The sequence below is a fragment of the Schistocerca piceifrons genome, chromosome 1, assembly GCF_021461385.2.
Source record: "Schistocerca piceifrons isolate TAMUIC-IGC-003096 chromosome 1, iqSchPice1.1, whole genome shotgun sequence".
In the NCBI taxonomy this organism is placed as follows: Eukaryota; Metazoa; Arthropoda; class Insecta; order Orthoptera; family Acrididae; genus Schistocerca; species Schistocerca piceifrons.
Genome location: NC_060138.1, coordinates 43598124 through 43622842, shown reverse-complemented (window position 1 = coordinate 43622842; position 24719 = coordinate 43598124). Strand labels below are relative to the sequence as shown.

Sequence of the window (24719 nt, the reverse complement as noted above, 5' to 3'; positions counted from 1 at the left end):
AGTTTCAGTCCCAACCCCTTGCCGCAGGGATTATGTCCCTGTGAAAGACCCAGGTACAAGAACTGCCCAACCCATCCACCCTGCACTTCCTATTCCAGTTTTCTACATAAGATGCTTAATTTCAATGGCTGCCTCACTACCCAAGCCATCTGGATCTTTCCCTCCACCACCAGCTTTTCCGAACTGCGCAAATGGGAGTTAGCCTTACAACATATTCTCTGCTCCTGTAATTATCCCGACCTCAACCTACGGTAACATACTGTCCCCACATCCTCTACCCAAAAGTTTCCACCCTGTCTGTCCTATCATCTCCTCCCCATTCTTGTCTTGCACCTTCTTTGTCTGCTGCCCTCTGCCAATGCACCTGCCCATCTTTTCCTGCTCTTTTTCTCCACCTCCCTGTCCCACAACCTACTTACACTGTGCCTGTTACCAACCTAGCTCCCGCACACTTTGCCAGACAGCATTTGTCTCTCTCCCCAACTATAAACAACTATCCCTTCCTCTTCCCTGCCACCTCCAGATTGCTGCTTGCATCCCACATGATAGTTGCATTCTGGCCCGAGATGCTGGTGTTGGCAGTCATGTGTGCATGTGGTGGGCTTACTCGTGTATGAACAGTGTGTGTTTATCTTTTTGATGAAGGCTGTGGCCGAAAGCTTTACATAACTCTTTCAGCCTGTCTGCAACTTAGCAAGTTTTCTTTACGGTAAGTAGCAATCTAACATTTCCTAAGTTGCTGATATTCCTACCTGGAGTTTCCATTGTTTGAAATCTTATGATGAGGTCTTCTCGACACATTAAATCCTCAATTAGATAAACAAACTGGAAAGTATAAGGCCAGATTTAGGAGTAACAGATCCTGTCCAGAGAAAATCATATACCTTAAACAAATAATTAAGTAAATGAAAATATCAAATAAAAAGTTAGTGCTGATATTTGTTGATTTTTAAAAGGCATATAATTCAGTAGACAAAATTCATTTCTCAAAACTCTGAATGAATTTGCAGAAGACAGGAAAACTGTGGAAATAACTACACAAACTCATACAAGCACAATATATAAAGTTAAATTTCTCGGAACAACTTCTCATCTGTTCCGGAATGTCTCAGGGGTCAGACAAGGAGACAATTGGTCACCATTATTATCCAACTTTGTCCTGAAAAAGGTTTTAAGAGAGTGGAAAATAAAGGAAGAAAAATGAAGGGTTGGATCAAAAGAAGCAATAAATCGTTGGCCTTTGCAGACAATCTTGTAATAATAGATGGAACCTCGAAGAATGCAAAGAAAAAACTAGAACTTCTGAAGCAGGCAGGTGAGAAGGTAGGTCAAGTCTACAATATCATTTGCAAAGACAGTACACATGACTAATGAAAATAATTCACTGAGAATTTTTAAAACCAATTGTGGCAGTATCAATAAAAAAGAGAACTTCAAATATTTGGGTGAAAATACAAATGCAAAAAGTTGAAAAGAAACAATTAAAATCAGAACTGGAAAAAAAAAAAAAAAAAATGAAAAGAGCATATGCGAAAGTGAGAAATCTATACAATAAAAAATGTTTTTCTAAAAATGTAAAACTAAGGCATTATAATACAGTTGTAAAACCAGATCTGTATGGGTCAGGAACACTACTTTTATCTGGATGCAAAAAGCCATTACAAGATTTGGAAAAGATAGAAACAAGAATCATGTGAATAGTATTGGGTCCAAACAAGAACAAATATGGCAATTGGATTTTGAGACCAAATAAGGAAATTGACTCATTCTGCCCTAAAATAGCATATGAGATCAAGAAGACATGTTATATTCTATGGACATCTAGAGAGAATGAAGGAAGATGGGTTAGCATAGAAGACTCACACATTCTTCCAGAATAAGAATACAGACAAAGAAAATGCAGATTGAACAGGAAGCCTCACTCATCAGAGACAAATTCAGACCAGAAGTCAAGAAATTCAAAAGTTTTCAGGAAGATAAAACAAACAGAAAACATACAACTGGTGTCAAATCATCAGATGAGAGGAAAAGAGGTCATTCTGAGAAAATTAGAGTGTTTTTAATTAGACTTGAGGAAAAGAGAAATGAATAGTAGCCTTGACATGGTCCATAGTTGGCCTGTAATGAAATAATAAATAAATAAACAAATCTAGAAACTTCTTACTGCTTTTCCAGTAGAAACTTCTTACTGCTTTTCCAGTAGAAACTTCTTACTGCTTTTCCAGTTACACAGTCAGGCTATTTACCTTCAAGTACTTTTCATGTATTTACACTCATGAGCAACATACAAGGGTAATCCCAAAAGTAAGGTCTCCTATTTTTTTATAAGTACATAGACCTGTTTATTTCTACAATGGTTTACATCAGTTTACAGCTTGAACATTTAGCTATTTTTCGACATACTCACCATTTCTGTCGATGCATTTTTGTAGATGCTGTGGCAGTTTTTGTATGTCCATGTCATACCAGCTCTCTGCCATACTGTTCAGAAAGTTATGAACCTCTTTTTTCACCTCGTCGTCAGAGCTGAATCGCTTTCCGGCCAAATGTTCTTTTGACCTAGGAAACAGGTGACAGTCACTGGGCGCCAAGTCAGGACTATGGGATGGGAGGTTGATTATGTTCCATTGAAACTGTTTCACAAGAGCAACGGTTAGCCAAGTGATATGTGGACGAGTGTTGTCATGGAGAATGTGTACACCCTTGCTCAACATTCCTGTTTTCCGGTTCTGAATTGCCCATTTGAGTTTTTTCGGAGTCTCACAGTACCTGTCAGCGTTAATTGTGGCCCCAGCGATTCAGCTCTGATGACGAGGTGAAAGAAGAGGTTCATAACTTTCTTAACAGCATGGCAGTGAGCTGGTATGACATGGGCATTCAGGCCAGTAGCCACTACGAGGTTATGTGACATCGCAGCTATATGAAATGACAGACTTTGCTGTGGCAGCAGAAGCAACCTGCCCAGCAACCATTCCTAATTCAATTGTTCATGAGTGAGTGTATGTAATTAATATATAGACATTTCCCAGAAGAGAAATGGATAGCTAGAAGTTAGAGGCTGGCTAAATGGTTAATGCCAAAGGCCAATAAATTATATTTAAAAGTTAGAGGTAGTGAGAATTAGTGAAGCGCAGGGACAGGAAGAACAGGATTTCTGGTCAGGTGAGTACAGGATTATCAACACAAACACAAATAGTGGCAACATAGAAGTAGATCTAATAGTGAATAAGAAACCAGGAATGTGAGTGAACTACTGTGAACTACAAAGTGAATGCATTATCATAGCCAAACAGACACAAAACCCAGGTCCATCACAATAGCACATGCATATATGTCTACTAGCTCTGCAGATAATCAAAAATTTGAAAGAATATATGATAAAATAAAGGAAATTATTTAGTCTAAGGTAGATGTGATGGAGAATTGGAATTCAATAGTAAGAAAAGAAAGATAAGGTAAGATAATAGAAGAACATGTATTGTAGGAAAGGAAGGAAAAGGGAAGGTGCCTGGTAGAATTTGCACAGAACACAAGTAAATTATTGCAAATACATAGTTTAAGAATAATGAAAAAAAAGGTTGTATGTATGGAAGAGACTTGGAGACACCAGAAGGTTTCAGGTTGTTATATAATGGTAATACAGAGATTTCAAAACCAGATTTTAAACTGTAAAAGATTTTGAAATTACACTCAACCATAATTTATTGGTAATGAATTGCAAATTAAACTGAAGAAATTGTAGAAAAGTGGCCATCAGAGCTACCATTAATCTTAGCAATTTCAAATGTTTCTTGATGGCACTGAAATTAATATTTAGATCACTCATCTTTGCAGTGATGTGGGAATGAAGCTGGGACAGTTCTTTTGTATCTCCCTTTGTAAAAGAACATTTGAAAACAGTGCTTTGCTATCATCAGTTTCAGTTCTGTGACAACCAAGAGTGTCTGAACATAAACTTCTGTGCCACTGATAGCCTTTACATGTGACTAGAATTTCTTTGAGTGTTTTAGAGAACTTTTGATAAAATTCTACAACAGTAGTCATTGGAGGCATCATGTTGCCCATTTGACAGCGAAACACATTTTATTCAGCATTTCTCAATCTATAAGCCTATGCTTTATTTTATGCCTGTTGTATGTTAGTCAATGATCCTTCAGGAGTTTCTTTACAGTGACTATAATCCAAATCAGATACCTCCCGTCATGTTAGCTTTTATTCTGAACTTGAGCCACAGTTCCTCTACCTGCTCCTGCAGAGAGAAAAATGTTTTGAGCTCCTCCTTGACCCCTTGAGATGTGACAGTACTGCCTGTTTATGTAGGTTACTGTAAATATAAACCTATCTACTTGTCTTAGTTCCCATTTTGTTCTTTAGTACAACTTTCTCACAGTCACTGACTCCAGCTTCAATGTGCACTTCTTCAAGGATTAAGGTCTATAAATTTCCATTAGATATAACATATTATATTCGTAAGTGGGTTTCAGAACAAATTGTTCAAAGTAACTTTCAGAGAAAGTATTTGTTATTGTATTGCAGGAGGTCTTCTTGTCACAAGAATAAAACTGTAACCATCCCAATTGGTTGTAATACAATTAAAGTCTGCTCCATCAGCAACAGTATTAAGGGGTATATATATGAATTAGCAAGCTGAGGGTTTTTCTGGCTTTTTCAATTACATCTAGTGGCGAGGCTGGTGGTTGCTGGAAGAATAAGTACCCTCTCACTCCTGATACTAAGTCTTGCCTAAAAATTTCACATGCAGCTTCAGTTTCTATTTAAGTTATTACAAGTTTCTTGTCTACTGTAATGAACAGATCACCTCTACTTCCTATTAGTCTTATACACATCAGTGTATCACAAAAATCTTACTGCTGTTACATATGGCAATGATTGATTATTATTTGAATGTCTCATTTGATTGCAGGCCAATATACAAATATCTGCATAAGCAGTTTCCCACAGAACTTGTTACAATGCCCCCCCCATCCCCTCCCTTTCCCCCCCCCCTCCCCCCCCCCCCCCCCCCCCCGCAATGAATTGAGTATAACACCTTCAGCAGAAATTTCTCTGAAATTAAGATGCAGTATCCCTCTCTAGATGTAGAAAGAAACAGAGGACTTTGACAGACCTGTAAGTGATGCTGGACTATATAAAGATATTTGAGTTGTGAGTGACTGTGTTTGAGAATCATGAAACTACCCACCTCTTTGGTCTAGCTGTGCACTTGTTGTGGAGTATGCTGTATAAGGGAGAAGCCACTAACTGGTGTTCGTCAGATGACGTGTAGTTGTCACACTGCACTGATAAGTTGCTCAAGGTGCTATTGTTAATGTTGTTATACTTGGGGCAGACAGATAATGTACTTGTAATCAGTTATAAAACACATTCATTGTTCTAGCTATGGAGGTATGTGCTCCAGAAGATGATGAGGTCCAAACATTCAAGGTGTAGTTTGCAATCCACAGCAGTTTTGAATCAAATGTTTAATAGGTACCTGTGAAATTAATGGACCTCAAAAATGGTAGTCAATGCCTTTTTTGTGTGTTGAAGACAGTCTTCAGAGTATATGTGATCAGTTTTTCAGAACTGTGTGACACACAGTGGGAAAAGGCTGAACTGACAGTATCATGCTTTTTCATTAAGGGAGTAATGGATTCACATTTCTGGTAGGTCAATTTTGGATAAACAGTTACTACTCAAGAGATGAGAAAACAACTCTCTGGGTCATGAAAAGGGAAATATATTCATGGTAGCATGTGTATTACCTTGAAGTTGCTGGAGATTTGCAGATATCAGTTATGTTTGTGAACAGTGACAGATGTCACCAAAACACTTCATTGATTATGTTGAAAACTGCACTGTGTTTTTCAAGTTTTCCTTGAAGTAAATGTGCATTTACTCAACAGTATCATGTAAAGTGATTTTAATTCTGCCACCAATTCACCTTGACTATGGCTGTACAATTATTGACCTAAATATCAGAATAAGAATAAATATTGCTGTCTAATGTGTACACTTGGAAGATGATAGAATAAAATACTTATTGGCTAATGTGGCTCAAGAAGCAGTGCGTGTGAGAGTGTATAGGATGGTGGCATGCACTGTCAAGCTGCAGGACACTGTTTGACGCTGACCATGTCCACATAAAATGCAGTGCAAAAGTTAACACAGAGCTGGTATATGACATGACTGATCACAGATGGCTTTGCCTCTGGTAGAGTAGGTATCACATGCAAGGCTACCTGCACACCAGTCACCATATATCAGCTCTGTGTAGCTTTTGCATAGCTTTTTATTTGGGCATGGGCTGTCAATGCAAATGAATGGCCACAGTCAAATTATGACCAAGATAAAAGTTGACCAGCACAATGTGCTCAACTTAAAGGCTGCTTCATAATCTGTGCCATCTGGATACTTTCTTCCCTTGCTCCCCCGCGCCCTCCACCTACCAGCTTCTCTGAATTATGTAGATGGGAATAATCCTTACAACACTTCCTTCAACTCTCCAATCCTCCTGGCCTCTATCTCTGCTAGCCCCCTGCCCCAGAGCCACATCCACCTTGTCACAGGACCCTTACTTCACACCATCATTTTACACTCATATTTTCTCCTCAAGCCTGCCTCTTCATATGTTCTTTCTCCATCTCTCTTGCAACACACTCCTCCAGTTATTTATATACCATGTGGAACTAGCCCTGTCAACAGTGGGACAGATGGCTCTGAGCACTATGGGACTCAACTGCTGTGGTCATCAGTCCCCTAGAACTTAGAACTACTTAAACCTAACTAACCTAAGGACATCACACACATCCATGCCCGAGGCAGGATTCGAACCTGCGACCGCAGCAGTCGCACGGTTCCGGACTGCGCGCCTAGAACCGCGAGACCACTGCGGCCGGCACAGTGGGACAAGCTCACCAATACCACACTCCCATCCTGCCTGTTGCTGCCTCTCCCTCAGTCACCAGCCATTCTTCACTCCTCATTCCCCTAGCTTCTTCCTTTCCCCTCACACCTACTGCACCCAAGACAACCTTTACACCAGTAAAAGTTGGCTTCAGAACCAAGACTGTGTGTGTGTGTGTGTATGTGTGTGTGTGTGTGTGTGTGTGTGTGTGTGTGTGTGTGTGTCACACACCTCAGCTGTTAGGTTAGTGGTTACTTTTACCCTTTCCATTATCTGTATTCCATCAAGATATAACACACACACACAAAATTTTAATTTCCTGCCACATCACAAAGACTTTCATCATGCCTTAAAAAATCTGTTTCACTGAAGGAGAAGTACCATTCACAGTCCAAAAATATGTTGTATCATTAGTAAATATTTAATTAATAAATATTTGAGTAGAGGGGACCACTCACTGAGTAACAGAGGTTTTGAGTCACATCTTTGCTAGCTTTCAGAATAGAACCTTTGACAACTAGAGTACACAAAAACAAACACACCCACACACACATGCACCCACTCACCCACCTACCCACCCACTCACCCACCCACCCACCCACCCACCCACACACACACCCACACACACACACACACACACACACACACACACACACACACACTGAAACCCACCCACCCTTTCACACCTACAACCTTCCTCAACATTTAGAAATGCTGTAAATGTATCTTCAATCTAACTTTTAATCTGTGTTGTAGAGTCAGTTGTTTAACATAAGTCTTTCAGTGCTCTGTTAAATTCTTCTCGCAGTGTCCTATCCCCACCTCAATCCAAACGAATTCAAAAGTAACAGCAGTGTACATGGCAACAACACTAGGAGAAAGGATGATCTTCACTACTCAAGGTTAAATCTAACTTTGGCTCATAAGGGGGTAAATTATGCTGCCACAAAAGTCTTTGGTCACTTACCTAATAGCATCAAAAGTCTGACAGATAGCCACATAGCATTTAAAAGGAAATTAAAAGAATTTCTTAATGGCAACTCCTTCTACTCATTAAATGAATTGTTGGATATAGTAAGTGGGTAATTTCCCAAACCCCCACAAAAAAATAAAAATATTAAGTGTCATGTAATATTTTGTGTAATGTAATATCTTGTATAGACACCTTTTATTAACCTGACACGTACCACATCATTATGAAGTGTCATATTCATGATGTATGGAACAAGTACTAATTTAATCTAATCTAATCTAATCACCTTCATTTACTCCCTCCTCTCTTTCTACAGTATTGCCTTCAAGTTTGTTGCCCTTGGAAAGACATTCTGTATACAGGCTGTCCATAATTAAAGTTCCAGTTTCAAAATACTGTAGAAAGAGACCTACTGCTCAGAATTACATCAGATGCAGAGTGGAAGGTAAGAGAAAAAATACAAAAAATTTTACTACTGCAATAGATGGCACTGTAAGCATCAGAAAATGCACACCAACAGATGCAAGGCTTATGGCTGTACATCAGTTTCTGTCCGAGATGCCCAATGCAACTGTCTCCATGAATGATTGTGCACTGCTGGCAGATCACTTTTACAAGAATGGTGACTGCAGCAGTAGCCCTGCGTAAGTTCAGGACACTCAAGGGTATGTAAAAGGCATTGTTTGGATGTCTGATAAATGTCTAGAGAAAATCATTATAAAATTTGAAAAGTTAGGTCCTTTTGAAGTGCAGTGTGGCAGAGAGAGGAAAGCAATTGATCCAGTATCTGCCAAAGATATGATCACAGCATTGCAGGAGGGGTCAAGTGGTGATGTGCAAACATGTAGTGCATGGGAAATTGCCCGGACATTGCGCATGCTTGTAAGCATGTTTCATAAAATCCTATGAAATGTTCTGTATTACTATCTATACAAAATCAAAATGTTCACTCCTGAATTTCTTGTTCATATGGAAGTGGACAATGAACAGCCTTGGAACAATCTGTGGACAGGCAAAAGCCATTTGAACCTCCAAATCTCAAAGGAGATGTCATTATGCAGAACTGCAGAATATGGGCAATGGAAAATTTGCACACGCGTAGACCAGCAACATTTCATTCTGAAAAGGTGACTGTGTAGTGCTGGTTGGTAGCATTATTTATTGTAGAGCCATATTTTATTTTGAGGAGATAGTCCTACAGCTCTGTTACCTGTACTGTTGCTCATAAATACTATGAGAGTCTTTTGCACACCACTGTCATTGCACCCCTTCAGCAGTGTGGATGTGTGGGTCAGGTCATTTCTATGCAAGATGGCACTCCTTCGCAAATTGTACAACCAGTGGAATGGCTGCTGCAGAGGCAGGTTGGAAATGCTAAAATTATCAGCCATCATTTACCTACAGCCTGGATGTCCAAATCACCTGATCTTAATATGCATGACTTTTAGCTGTGGGCTTATCTGAAAGATATTGTGTCTAGTGCTCCAATTATGAACATAGCTGAACTGAAGGCACACATTATGTAAACTTTCTGAATGTGACCCCCGACACACTCCAATCTGTTATGGAACATGCTGTTTCTTGATTTTAACTTGTGGCATCAAATAATGAAAAACATATTGAACATGGCTTGCACTAGTCTCATGACAATTGGAAACCAATTTCATTTTACTTTTTATGTGGCTTTTGGCCTCAGGACAATTAAAAACTAATGTAATTTTGTTTTTATACCATTTTTGTCCTCAGGACAATTAAAAACTGATTTTTCCCATCTGATGTGGTAGGAACTTGCCATGGTGGATGGGCTTATCTGACTAGCAATGTCACAACTGTTGACATTATGAATCATTATGGATGGTATTATGAGAAACTCAAACCATAGCTGTGATATTGTGATTCATCTGTCATTTGTAGCGAACCCCATTTACATTAAGGCATTTACAGTGTTATTTATTGGTAAAATTTTCTAAGTTTTGTTTTTCTTTTTTGTTCCATGACATTCCCCAGCCTGCCCCTCCCCCCCCCCCCCTCCCCCCCCCCTCACCCCCCCACCGCTCCCTGCATTGATATTGTGTTGTTCAAATCTGATGTCATTCTGAGCAGTGGTTCTCTTTCTACAACATTCAGAAACTGAAACTTTAGTAATGGTCATCCTGTATTCCTCTCACCTTTCAGCTTTCCCTTCATTGCTTAGTACTTGCTAGCCATCTGACTTGATATTCATACAGATGATTCTCTTTTCTCGAAAGATCTTGGCAATTTTTCCATAGATGGCATATATCATTCCCCTAGTTATGCATGATTCTACAGCTTTGCAATTGTCCTTTGGCCATTTCTGCATAGTCATTTTTCCACTTTCAGGAGTATGCCTTTTGCCTGCTTCATCTGCTGCACTTTACATTTTCAAATTTTGTAAATTAAATTCAGTATCTCATGTGGCATCCAGGGATTTCTGTTGAGCCTTGTCTGTTTACTTTATTGATGCTCTGCTGCCTTCACTATTTCATCATTGCACTTCATAACCAATAAATTATGGTTAAAGGCAACATCTGCACCTGGAAATTTTTTTCAGTTTAAAATCTGGTTCTGAAGTCTCTGGCTTACCATTATGAAATTTATTTGAACCATTCCTGTGTCTCCAGGTCACTTCCACACATACAATGTTCTGTCACGATTTTAAACCAAATATTAGTGATGATTAAATCATGTCCTGTGAAAAATTCTACCAGGCAGCTTTCTGTTCCAATCCTCTTCCCTAGCTCATGATCTCCTAATATTTTTCCTTCTCTTACTTTTGCTACTACCAACTTTCAGCCACTTCCATTACAGTTAAATTCTGTCCTCCTTTACTATATGAATAATTTCTTTTATCTCATTATACATTATTTCAATCTCTTCATCTGCAAAGCTAGTTGGCACATAAACTTGTTCTTATGCATTATTAGACTTACTTCTGCATTACCCGTATTTGATCTTATATTGCTAACCCTGTACTGACCTGATCAGAAGTTCTGTTCTTCCTGCTACCACACATCACTAATTCCCACTATGTCCACCTTGAACCTGTCCATTTCCCTTTTTATCTCTAACCTACCTAACCAATTAAAGGATCTAACATTTCACACTCCTACTTGTAGAAACCGTTTTGTTCCTCCTGTTGATGACATGCTCTGTTCTCCACCTCATAATCTGAGTGGGGGACGATTTTACCTCTGGAATATATCACCCAATAGGATTCCATTACTATTCAACCATATAGTAAAACTGCCTGCCCATTGAAAAATAGCAGCTGTAGCTTCCCCTTGCTTTCAGCCATTTGCAGTACCAACATAATAAGGCCATGTTAGCTGACATTACAAAGACAGATCAGTCATCTAGATTGTTGTCTCTGCAATTACCGAAAAGGATGTGGCCCTCTTTAGGAACCGTGTGTTAGCCTGGCCTGTTCACAGACTCCCTCCATTGTGTTTGTATCTACTGTATAGCTGTGTGCATTGTTGAGACATGCAAGCAATTCTGTGTCGGCAAGGTCAAAGAACTAGCATTCTATGAGCTGGAGTGTGGAATGTTAGATTTTTTTAATCCAGGAGATATAGTAAAAAATTTAAAAAGGAAAATGGCTAGATTTAAATTAGATATGGTGGAATTAATTATACCTCCAGAATCAGCAAAACATAAATTATTGTATACATAATAAGAATTTCAAAAACATATCCTGTGAAGTAATTTTGGTACTTACTGGGTAACTATAGTCTGAAAGTAAACTTCAAAAAAGAAAAAAAAATCTATTTACTCCAAGACTGATGCCATAGCAAGTAGAAATGCCCAATTTCTCTGTGTTTGAGACTTACACAGGTACCACTTGCAACCAATTTGAAAACTCAATAATGCTAAAAGAATTTAAGGTGTTTAGCAGTTTTCCAGAGTGTCTACTTAAAAAGATACATACTGACTGACAGTGGTGCAGTTCGACCACAGAGGCTTTGTTGTGTTCTCTCTCCTTAGATTGCACTACATGGGTAGCTTGGCTGACCAGTGCTTCCTAATGTTGTGATGAAGTGATGCTCTCTGCCTGGAGAGGTATTCTGATTTCATGTTAAGTGATAAGGAAAGGTCTATGGAGTCAATATTTTGAGACGTTTGTGCACTCATCACTAGAGTGGCTGAGGATACAAGCACACTGTCAAAGATGCAAGAAAATAAAACATAAATAATCAGAATTGACACACTGATTGGATAGAACATTTGACAAGATCAAAAGAAAGCAATTGTTTTGTCATGCAAAAGCATTTCTATGTTTTACTACTTCATTATACATTCTCAATTACCACAGGCAGTTATCAAAGTTAAAATTTATTAAAAGTTAAAAAACTTCACCTCATGCTCGCAAAAGACAGGTGCCTTAGCTCGGGTTCAGATTTAGCATTCAGTATTAGCTCATCATAAAAGTGAAAAGGCAAAGACATGGCACTTCAATTCTATATCACCCTCCAGATTCTTTCATTTATGTAAGTTACGGAATATTTCAAATATATCTCATATCATGTCAGGATACAATATATTTAATTTCTGTTTAAATGACCAAAAACTACTTACTCTGGTATCATGTAGGAATATTATCACTGAATTCTCACTATTCCGTATAATGCTTATGGTAAGTTTTCTAGATTTTCTTTGTATTAGAATTGCCCTCTACCCCATCTTTCATACTCTCTCCCTCCTTCCATTCCCCGATCTTGTTTTCTTCTCATAGTAATACAGTTATTAAAATGGAAAGTATTAATTATTTTTGGTTTTGTTTGCAGGAAAGGGATCATTTTGGGATGCTGTTGCATCAATTTCAGAAACATTCCAAAACAAGAATCAGTTGAGGCAATATTCACTCAATGATGTTGCTGCACACTCCAATAGAAATACAGGAATATGGGTAACATACAACTGTGGAGTTTATGATATCACAGATTACATTGAACATCACCCAGGTGGAGATAATGTATTGTTAGCTGCTGGAGGATCATTGGAGCCTTACTGGATGAAATACCCTGTTCATAAAAATCCATCTGTTCTATCCCAATTAGAGAAATACAAAATAGGTAGTATTAGCTATTAATTTTCAGCTATTTTCATATAACAGTGTGATTTCCTAGACTGTAATTCATGCTTTAAACTTATAATATTTCATGTTTCTCCTACAGTGATAATTTATTACAGGGAAGTCAAAGCAGTACAAAAAACAAGCTATATATGTTTGAAAAGCTCTACTTACTTGTTGCTGTAGGAGTTGGTTCAAAATCGCTATCTGCTGCTCTAAATTCATGTTAACATAATTTTTGAAAGTCAGTTAAGAAGTACATGACTGATTTCCATCCCAATATTTGCCAAATCTGGGCTGGTGCTTCATCCATAATGGTCTTATCATCCAAAGGACATTAAATGTTAATAATCCTTTCTTGGTCTCCTAATAGTTGGAATGAGGAGAGCCTGGAGCTTGATTGACAGGAATGTATTGTAAATGAGTCTGACAAATCTGTGTTGTCTGGAACATGAAATTTCTTTATAGGGAACTAGGAAAACAGTAATTAACAGTAAACATGATACAGTTTATAGGGCAAAGATGTGTCGATAAGAATTTGAAGACTTGTGGAAAGAAGAAATGTACCTTTATTTTATTTATTTATTCAGCTGTTAGATTTATTTCAATTGATACATGTTGTATCAGTGCATATAGGCCTTGACATTTTGATTATACAATGAAAATATAATGTAATGGGATGGATAAAAAAATCTGCTCACCAAATGGTGCCAGCAGAAAACACATGTAAAGGTATTCAAATTTGCAAGTTTTTGGAGCTGTTGACTCCTTCTTCTGCATAAGGGTTGAAAGGGAAGGAAGATGGGTGAAGGAAAGAGACTGACGAGGTTTACTGGGGAGAGTTCAGAAGCTCACCCAGAACCCTGGGTCAGGGGAGGCTTACTGGACAGGATGAGAAAGAAAGATTGATTGTTAGGGACTGCACCAGGAAACCCCGAGAGCTTAAAAGTGGAGGATAGAGTAGTATGCAAGAAAGAGATTAGTGACAAAACATTGTGCATGGGTTAATAAGAGTGGGTGTATCATTGTATGCGGTAGAGCAGGGGGCCAATAGACAGTTCAAAAAATAAAAAATATAGAAAACTAAAAGGGAGTAAAGAAAGGGATAGTTACTAAGAAGAAATGCTGAGACCCAAGAAATAAATTAAGGCCAGGTGGACAGCAAGAACCAAGGACATGTTGTAATGCCAGATCCCATATGCATAGTTCTTAGAAACTGGTGTCTGGGGGAAGAATCAAGATGGCAATAAACTGAAACAGGCACCAAGGTCGTGACTGTCATGTTGTAGAGTATGCTCTCCAATAAGATATTGTGTGTTACCAGTTACACCTTCTGCCTATGCCCTTTCATCCTAACTAATAACTTGGTAGTAGTCTGGCAATGTTCACAGATAGCTCTCCCTTTGATAGTTTTTTCTTTTTGCCAGTTACAGGGCTGATATAGGTGGTGGTAGGAGGGTGCATAGGTCAAGTCTTACAGTGGGGATGGTCATAGGGGTAGGAGCCATAGGGTAGGGAAAAGAGTGCAGAAGCAGCATAGAGTCTGACAAGGACAATGTGGAGATTGGGAGAGTGATGAGAAGCTGTCCTAGGTGTGGTGGGCAAAATGAAGGGCTTATTTAAATAGTGGTACAAGTCCATTACCTCCACTTTTCTGATTATAATGCTTCTGAAATTAATGATCCAAACAAACAGAAAGAAAGGTTCATCTCTAGCAAGAAGCCTTATGCATGAACACTTCTGGCATCTTAACTGCAGATTTTTCAGTGCTCATTTAACTTTAGAACTCTGTATCTCAAAATGAACAAAAATGGACTTGTACCACTATTGAAATAAGCCCTTCAAATGATCATTCCTGTCACATTCCTGACTCTTGACCATTCCTCCTCAGACACCATGCTGTTTCCAAAAGTCTTGAAGTTCTTGACTGATTTACTTCTAATTTTTACACAATACTGTAATAGACATTTGTCTACACATAGGTTATATATTTTTTAAACAACAATATGCAGATATTCTGTTAAAAGTGACTATGAGAGAGAAAGTGCAATGCTATGATAATGTGTGGTTTAGTTTTCTTCCTTGTATTTAGTTTTAACAGAAAACCTATATATTAGGAAAGTTGTATTTATGGCTCATCAACTTATGATTAGAATACTACAATGTGATTTGAACCTTCTGAAACTTTGTAAAGCTATATGTTCTCAGGTTAAACTATGTGAAATAATGTCACTGAAGTTACATCTTCACAGATCCAGTACGTGGACTGGTCTCTCTCATACCCCATATACCAATGATCCCAATCAGTTTTCCTATTCAGTTTTTAAGCAAATCATGGTTTTGTTTGATTTAATAAAAAAGAAGACTCAAAGTCAGACATTCAGATCTGTTGGAACTGATTTACAATCAGTGTGTTTTTACCATTGTCAATTGTATGAGCCCTTTTACTAACTCATACCACACAGTACAGCAGAAATTAAAACTATATACTATAAGGTCTTAGGATATATTTTTAACAATGACAGTATATACATCGATGTGTGTGTATTGGGTCAGAGAGGGGTAGTGGGGGCGGGGGGGATATCGACCTCTATGTGAAGCTCAAATGCCTCTGGTTGGCATGAGGTGGACAAAGTTTGGACAAAGTGAAAGGAAAGCCAGTGCATTCTAGACTAATGTTTGAGATGGATGTATGTATAGTTGCTCTCCTGAATCAAGTTACATTATGCTTATCACACCATGTATGATTTGAAGTAGTTTCTACTGTATTGTGTCAACTCTTTCTACACTGTGACCCCATTCCTGTTGCTTCACATAATCTGGTCTGGTGCATTGTATGACAACAGTGTGGCAGTTACACAATGCATTACCCCTCATGCTGCATCTGGATCACAGTGCCAACATGATTGCAGTGCAGGATGTGCAGTGTTGTCATGGCGCAAACACAACAGTGAAAACTGAGTGTAGTGACAATTTGTACCTTGTACTGACAGACAAAACCAGCATAATGGCCCAAATGCGGCAGCCAACAACAACTCTGCCTGTGGACTATGAGGACAATGCTACCACAGACAGTACTTTTAACCAACAAAGTTTGCAACATAATTGTAATGCTACTTTCAAGTCTTTTGAACTGCATATTGGATATGAGACCTGTTGGCAGCTACGTTGTCTACTATACTGAACAATGCTACAATTACCTCTTCAGCCTTATGTCTGAGGTTCAGCCTGCGCCTTGGACAACCACAGTTTGACCCCAATCACTTAACTTTGTAGTTCAGACAGTGGATGGGATTTTTGAAGCAATGAGAATTTTAGACAATGATTCTAAATATGTTCACCTACTCTGTCATGTTGCGGGACAGGCTGAACTAATCAATGACCTTATCCTGTCACTGCTGCCCACAAACAACTGGAGCACAGAAAAGCTTGTTCTCTTGCAGACACTTTCTCAAAACCTGAAATAACAGCTCCAAGAAGCTATATATGAATAGCATCTCAATAACAACAAGCCTTCACAACTTTGGTGTCAACTGCACACAACTATTGATTGCATTCTCATACAACCTTATGGACCCTACGGATCATCCACTTGCCGACCGAGCTGCAGCTAGTGATGAACGCACATGAGTCTGAACCTCTAGAAAAATGACTTGTGTTGACAGATCAAATGTCCTCGGTGATACGCCACTGGCGTCTATTAAACAGACAGATGGGCATGGAAATGTGCCAACAATGTCTCACGCATGCCGTCCAATCTTAGCCGAACCAGTTTTACTCAACTCGAGGATGAAGTCACCCCTCCCCCCAGCAGCCTACAGTGCACCATCAAATGCCCATCTTGCCTAGTCATGATGCACCAGATGCTATAGCTGGCCCACAGCTGTTATTCTGTTGGTTCCACAGTAAATTTGGACAGGATGCTTGCAAATGTTGTGCTCCTTGCAAATTCCCAAATTATGTCCTCCTTGTAAATTCCCAAATGATGTCAGTGGACTGAAATAGGTGCTTTGGCCTGCTCCAGTGGGCAAAGTCATGTCACCTCCATGACAACCACACAATGCCTCTTCATGCCTGGCCTTGCTAATGAATAGTATTTTATAGTGGATATGGGCTCTAACATAAACTCGTTATCACACAGCAGAACATCTAACTATGAACTGACACCTTCACTCTTCACTCTTGCTTCACTTGATGAATGACTCACAGATAGCAGTCTACAGCCCTACTACACACTTGTATAACTGTCTACAGCACTTCTACACACCTGTCAACAAACCTTTAGTGCACCTGAACTTTATATGTAACAGAAGTCTGCAAATCAGTCATTGGCATGGACTTGTTACAGTTCTTCCAGCTCTCGCCTGGTGTAGTATGAGTGGCACTGATGCACCATGCTACTGAGAACCTCATCAAGGGACTTTTTACTTGGTTTCTCACTTACTGGGCCCTGTTCACCTGAATGACTAATCACTAATGGCTCTTCTCCTGATGCACTCACTGAGTATGCTGTTTGTTAGATGGTATCCTCACTACCCACCAGTGTTACATTGACTGCAATGTACAATCACAGGCATTGCACATAAAAAACATGAGCCTTTAGGATCATGTCCAGGAGAAAGCAGAGCACTCACATCAATGTGTGAACACATAAAAAACATGGGCCTTTAGCATCATGTCCAGGAGAAAGCAGAGCACTCACATCGATGTGTGAACACTATGCTTTCAACAGTCAGCTGCAGTGCACGGGGTGTCACCTCCAACCATGCCCCCTCCACCCAGCCACATCCACATTCTGCACACAATAGTCACCTCCCCTCCTCAGTGCACACCAATAGCTGTCCACAACAAGGTCAGTACACCGCATGGAGCAGCATTTGTAAAGAGTGAAATGTATCTGCCCAGTTCTCGTGCTCAGGCTCATGCATGTGTAGCCTGAGTTGGAACTATGCACCTAATTGTGACCACTGATGGTCCTTCCATACACCACAAACCATACTGTTTGTGCTCTGAAGACCTATGGATTGCTAAAAACACAATACAGGAACTTTTGCAAGCGTATATCGTCTGACCCACCAGATAGCCTGTCAGCTTCCTGCATTAAGCTCATACCTGAGAAAGATGATTCAGTCAGACTTTGTGGAGACTGAGGAGTACTCAACTCCATAACTGTACATGATAGTTACCCTATACCTAACATACAGGACTTTACACATGTGGTCACCAGTCCAAGAATATTCAATGTTTTTGCACATACCAGTGCACTCAGATATCCTGAAAATGATCAGCACTCCATTTGGACTGTACAGATATCTCTTCTTGCTATATGACCTCAAGAATATGGTACAAACATGGAAATGTTATATTGATGGTTTACCCAATTGATTTCTGTAGTGCTACACTCATCTTGATGATATATTCATCTTCTCCAGCATCCATCTTGAACCTTTGCATCCTCTAGAACAAGTTCTGGCTGTGCTATGACAAAGTGCTGTTGTTATTAATGAAACAAAGCCACAACTTCAAAAAACAGAACTGAGATTCTTAGGCCATACACTCAATGCATCATGCATCAAACCAACTATGGAATGAATGGACATGGTGAAAAAACTTCCGCTTCCAGAATCTTTTCATGACCCGCATCAATTCCTCAGAATACTTAACTTCCATCAACAACACGTTGCCCATGCAGCTACATTGCAACCTCCTTTCATGAGTAGCTTAACTGGCAAAGATAAACAAGAAAAAGGAAAGTCAAGTAGACTGTAGAGAATTGCTCCATTGAGTGAAAAACTTTTTAGCACAAGCTGTTACTTTGACACACCCTGCCCCTAAGCACAATTTACTCTCACAACTGATGTGAGTGACACTGCTGGATGGGCAGTGCTTCAGTGGCTGGTAGACAAGGTGCCTCAACTGCTCCAGTTCTTCTCAAAGAAACTATCTTCCTCACAATCTTAATGATCAGCTTTCAATCAAGAGTTCCTTGCAATAGATGTGGTGGGCACATACTTCCATGAAGATACCAAGTGCTGCCGAGTGACCGTGTACACAATCACAAACCTCTGGTGGATTCCATGAAGAACCCATCTCATGATGCCAGTCCAAGCTGATTCAGACATCTGTACCTCATTGCACAGTACACCACTGACGTAGGTCACATCCATGGTGTAGACAGTATCACTGTGGACTACCATTCAAGAATCAGTGCATTTTCTCTCCTATATGACTATGAGCACTTGAGCAAACGAATGATCTGAGTATCACAGAGCTCCTTAATGACCAGGACACAAACCTTCGCATCAGATATCAGTTTGTTCCCACGTCTCCAACAACAGTGCTCTACAATGTTTCAAAGAGCAGCCCATGACCATTGGCATCTCTTATGATACTTTGCAAGATATTTGAGTGGTTATGTAGCCTGAGCCACCTCTGCATCAAGGCAACAGTTCACTTAGTGATGGACAGATTCATATGTGCCAACAGTCGTCATTGGACACAAATTTGTCTTGCATGCCAGCATAGCAAGACAGACTCTCGTGCACAGCTTCACCTTGAAAGCTTCCACATCCTGAAGACTTAATTCCAGCATGTCTACTTTGACACTGTTGGACCCCTGCCAGAGTCAGAAGGATTTTGTTACCTCATATTGGTTACAATGGACAGAAGCTTTACCTATGGACGACATCACAGCCAAGATAACTGCTTGTGTGTGTGTGTGTGTGTGTGTGTGTGTGTGTGTGTGTGTGTGGAGAAGTGGATCACCTGCATCAGCACACCTGATCTGGTTGCTAGTGATCAGGGCCGTCAAGTTCAGGCGGCCCTCTTCAGTGTCCTGTGTTGTATCTAAGGGATCACTCGCACAAGAATCGCTATGTGTGATCCCCAAAGTAATGACCTCATTGAGAGGTAACAAATGACCATGAAGATGGACCTGATGTGCCACTGTGGTTCCTGGACTGTGGTACTCCCATGGGTCCTGCTCGGCTGTTTGCTCAGTGTATAAGGACAACCTATGAGTGTTACTGGCAGAAGGGGTCTATGGAGAGTCACTGGTCTTGCCTACAGGTGTCTTACAGCCTAAAAACAACGCACAGGACATGGACTTACCTATGCTAGTGCATCACGTACAGCAACATATCCTGAACACACGTTCCACACCCAAAAGTATTTATACACAAGAACTTCACCTCCTGTGACTTTGTGATGTTGTGAGATGGTTCAGTACAAGCAGCTCTGCAACCCCTTTATTCAGACCCATACAGAGTGCTTAAACATGGTCCACAGACATTCTAGTTTTTGGCTAGCCTACGACTGCCTCGTCTGCTTGACTTAAACCCACTTCAGTGCTCCAAGATAACTCTGCCTCAACGCATCCAGACACCAACATGCTGGTAACCAAGAACGATGATCAACATTCATTGTCCACATCACCCCTCACAATATGCCCATGACAGACATCTCATCCACAGCTCATGGTCTAGTGGCTAGTGTTGCTGCCTCTGAATAATGGGGTCCCAGGTTTGATTCCCGGCTGGGTTGGGGATTTTCTCTGGCCAGGGACTGCATGTTTGTGTTGTCCTCCTCCTCCTCCTCCTCCTCCTCCTCCTCCTCCTCCTCATCATCATTATTTATGACAGTGGCTAAACTGGACTGAGTAAAGAAACTGGACTGTATGAAAAATTGGGACTTTGTATGGGTGCTGATGAACGCGCAGTTGAGTGCCTAACAAAACCAAACATAATCAAACAGACATCCCCCCCCTCCACAACTCATGGCACCGTACCTCTTGTACACCATCTTCACATCATATAACACCATGAGAAATGGCCTAATCAAGTTTCACACACATACCTGCCACTGCATGATCAGTCACGCAAATCTGCGCACCACTTCTCCAAGAAATGTTCTAGTTGTGTCTTACTCATATGCCTGCCACAGCCTTGCCCATCATGCACCTGCCCACAACACTGTCCGCTGACCTCCATCTCCCAAAATACTCTGTACACCCAGAGGTGAGGCTCTCCATGAGCGTATTGACCTCTATGTGAGACTTGAGCATCTGTGGCTGGTGAGTAGTGGACAAAGTATGGACAGGCTCTCCTGTCACTGTGTAAGATAGGAGGTATTTCTGACCCCCCATTCTGCTGACACACACACACACACCCACACACACCCACACACACACACACACACTCTCACTCTCTCTCTCTCTGTCTCGCTCTCTCTCTCTCTCTCTCTCTCTCATGTTCATAGGACCTTTTTGCCTCCATTTCCAGTCAAGGAGCTGTCCCTGCAGTTTGTCGGTTTTATTAATGTTCACCCTGTATAAGTTATATGTTGCCCTTCCACAAAATGGCAGTTCATAAAACCAGTTCATACTCTTACCATACAGCATCCAAAAAAAGAAAAATGTTGAATATGAGATCTGTTCAAAAAATTCTGGAACTTTGTTCACAAAATTTTTCTACCCTTACCTTTTACTTATTCTGCATATTCTCCTTTCAAATACTCTCCTCCACAATTGATACACCACTCCCAACACACCACTCCCAACACTGTTTCTACTTCCAGAAGCAGTCTTGGTATGCCTCTTGCTGGATCATGTGAAGTGCTGCCTGCGAATTTTCTTTTATCTCATGTATCATTGCAAATCTTCATCCTTTCAGTGGAGTATTCAACTTTGGAAATAAAAAAAAAACTCCACGGGGTCAGGTCTGGAAAGTATGAAGAATGATCCAGCACAGTGATTTTGTTTTTTGTGCTATAGTCTTGCATCAACAGGGATGAATATTTGGGTTTGTTGTCATGATGCAAAATTCAGGTATTGCCTTGCCACATTTCAGGCCATTTCCTTCTTACATTTTCTTGCAGGCATTGCAACACATCCCAACAGTGCCATTGATTAACAGTTTGTCTCTGTGGTATGAATTCATGATGAACTAATCCTTCAAAGTCAAAGAAAAGTATCAGCATGGTTCTGACATTTGACCTGACTTGATGAGCTGTTTTTGGTCTTGGAGAACCTTTGCTGACCGATGGTGAAGATTGAAGCTTGGTCTTAACATCATAATCGTGGACCCATGTCTCATTGCCAGTTATGATTCTCTTAAGGAACATCCCATCCTCATTTGCACAGTCCAAAAACTCTTCATAGATCGCGTGGCAAATGTCTTCCTGTCCTTGACTTATGAGCCATTTGATGAACTTGCTGGCAGCAGGCTGCATTTCAAGATGCTGTGTTAGAATTTCATGAAATGATCCAATTGAAATGTTACATTCTCCTGTAATCTCTCAGACAGTCAGTCTTTGATTAGCATGCAGAATTTTGTTGACATCTCTGCCATGAGCACAACTGGTAGACATTGAAGGGTGTCCTGAATGAGGGTTGTTGTTGTTGTGGTCTTCAGTCCTGAGACTGGTTTGATGCAGCTCTCCATGCTACTCTATCCTGTGCAAGCTTTTTCATCTCCCAGTACCTACTGCAACCTACATCCTTCTGAATCTGCTTAGTGTATTCATCTCTTGGTCTCCCTCTACGATTTTTACCCTCCACGCTGCCCTCCAATACTAAATTGGTGATCCCTTGATGCCTCAGAACATGTCCTACCAACCGATCCCTTTTTCTGGTCAAGTTGTGCCACAAACTTCTCTTCTCCCCAATCCTATTCAATACGTCCTCATTAGTTATGTGATCTACCCATCTAATCTTCAGCATTCTTCTGTAGCACCACATTTCGAAAGCTTCTATTCTCTTCTTGTCCAAACTATTTATCGTCCATGTTTCACTTCCATACATGGCTACACTCCATACGAATACTTTCAGAAATGACTTCCTGACACTTAAATCTATACTCGATGTTAACAAATTTCTCTTCTTCAGAAACGCTTTCCTTGCCATTGCCAGGCTACATTTTATATCCTCTCTACTTCGACCATCATCAGTTATTTTGCTCCCCAAATAGCAAAACTCCTTTACTACTTTAAGTGCCTCATTTCCTAATCTAATTCCCTCAGCATCACCCGACTTGATTAGACTACATTCCATTATCCTTGTTTTGCTTTTGTTGATGTTCATCTTATATCCTCCTTTCAAGACACTGTCTATTCCATTCAACTGCTCTTCCAAGTCCTTTGCTGTCTCTGACAGAATTACAATGTCATCGGCGAACCTCAAAGTTTTTATTTCTTCTCCATGAATTTTAATACCTACTCCGAATTTTTCTTTTGTTTCCTTTACTGCTTGCTCAATATACAGATTGAACAACATCGGGGAGAGGCTACAACCCTGTCTTACTCCCTTCCCAACCACTGCTTCCCTTTCATGCCCCTCGACTCTTACAACTGCCATCTGGTTTCTGTACAAATTGTAAATAGCCTTTCGCTCCCTGTATTTTACCCCTGCCACCTTTAGAATTTGAAAGAGAGTATTCCAGTCAACATTGTCAAAAGCTTTCTCTAAGTCTACAAATGCTAGAAACGTAGGTTTGCCTTTCCTTAATCTTTCTTCTAAGATAAGTCGTAAGGTCAGTATTGCCTCACGTGTTCCAGTGTTTCTATGGAATCCAAACTGATCTTCCCCGAGGTTGGCTTCTACTAGTTTTTCCATTCGTCTGTAAAGAATTCGTGTTAGTATTTTGCAGCTGTGACTTATTAAGCTGATAGTTCGGTAATTTTCACATCTGTCAACACCTGCTTTCTTTGGGATTGGAATTATTATAATCTTCTTGAAGTCTGAGGGTATTTCGCCTGTTTCATACATCTTGCTCACCAGATGGTAGAGTTTTGTCAGGACTGGCTCTCCCATGGCCGTCAGTAGTTCCAATGGAATATTGTCTACTCCGGGGGCCTTGTTTCGACTCAGGTCTTTCAGTGCTCTGTCAAACTCTTCACGCAGTATCATATCTCCCATTTCATCTTCATCTACATCCTCTTCCATTTCCATAATATTGTCCTCAAGTACATTGCCCTTGTATAGACCCTCTATATACTCCTTCCACCTTTCTGCTTTCCCTTCTTTGCTTAGAACTGGGTTTCCATCTGAGCTCTTGATATTCATACAAGTCGTTTTCTTATCTCCAAAGGTCTCTTTAATTTTCCTGTAGGCGGTATCTATCTTACCCCTAGTGAGATAGGCCTCTACATCCTTACATTTGTCCTCTAGCCATCCCTTCTTAGCCATTTTGCACTTCCTGTCGATCTCATTTTTGAGACGTTTGTATTCCTTTTTGCCTGTTTCACTTACTGCATTTTTATATTTTCTCCTTTCATCAATTAAATTCAATATTTCTTCTGTTACCCAAGGATTTCTACTAGCCCTAGTCTTTTTACCTACTTGATCCTCTGCTGCCTTCACTACTTCATCCCTCAAAGCTACCCATTCTTCTTCTACTGTATTTATTTCCCCCATTCCTGTCAATTGCTCCCTTATGCTCTCCCTGAATCTCTGTACAACCTCTGGTTCTTTTAGTTTATCCAGGTCCCATCTCCTTAAATTCCCACCTTTTTGCAGTTTCTTCAGTTTTAATCTACTGGTCATAACCAATAGATTGTGGTCAGAGTCCACATCTGCCCCTGGAAATGTCTTACAATTTAAAACCTGGTTCCTAAATCTCTGTCTTACCATTATATAATCTATCTGATACCTTTTAGTATCTCCAGGGTTCTTCCATGTATACAACCTTCTTTCATGATTCTTAAACCAAGTGTTAGTTATGATTATGTTGTGCTCTGTGCAAAATTTGACC

General features: G+C 40.1%; 1 protein-coding gene across 3 annotated transcripts in view; it reads left to right on the top strand.

The window, feature by feature from the left end:
* LOC124793552 (sulfite oxidase, mitochondrial-like) overlaps positions 1–24719 on the top strand; it is a 169032-nt gene that overhangs the window by 75504 nt on the left and 68809 nt on the right. For 2 of the 3 annotated variants that reach the window (XM_047258030.1, XM_047258029.1), the window contains 2 exons: positions 8197–8325; positions 12686–12973. In XM_047258030.1, coding sequence (XP_047113986.1) covers positions 8197–8325; positions 12686–12973 — 417 coding nt within the window. The remainder of the gene's footprint in view (positions 1–8196; positions 8326–12685; positions 12974–24719) is intronic. The other variant, XM_047258031.1, reaches the window with a different exon arrangement.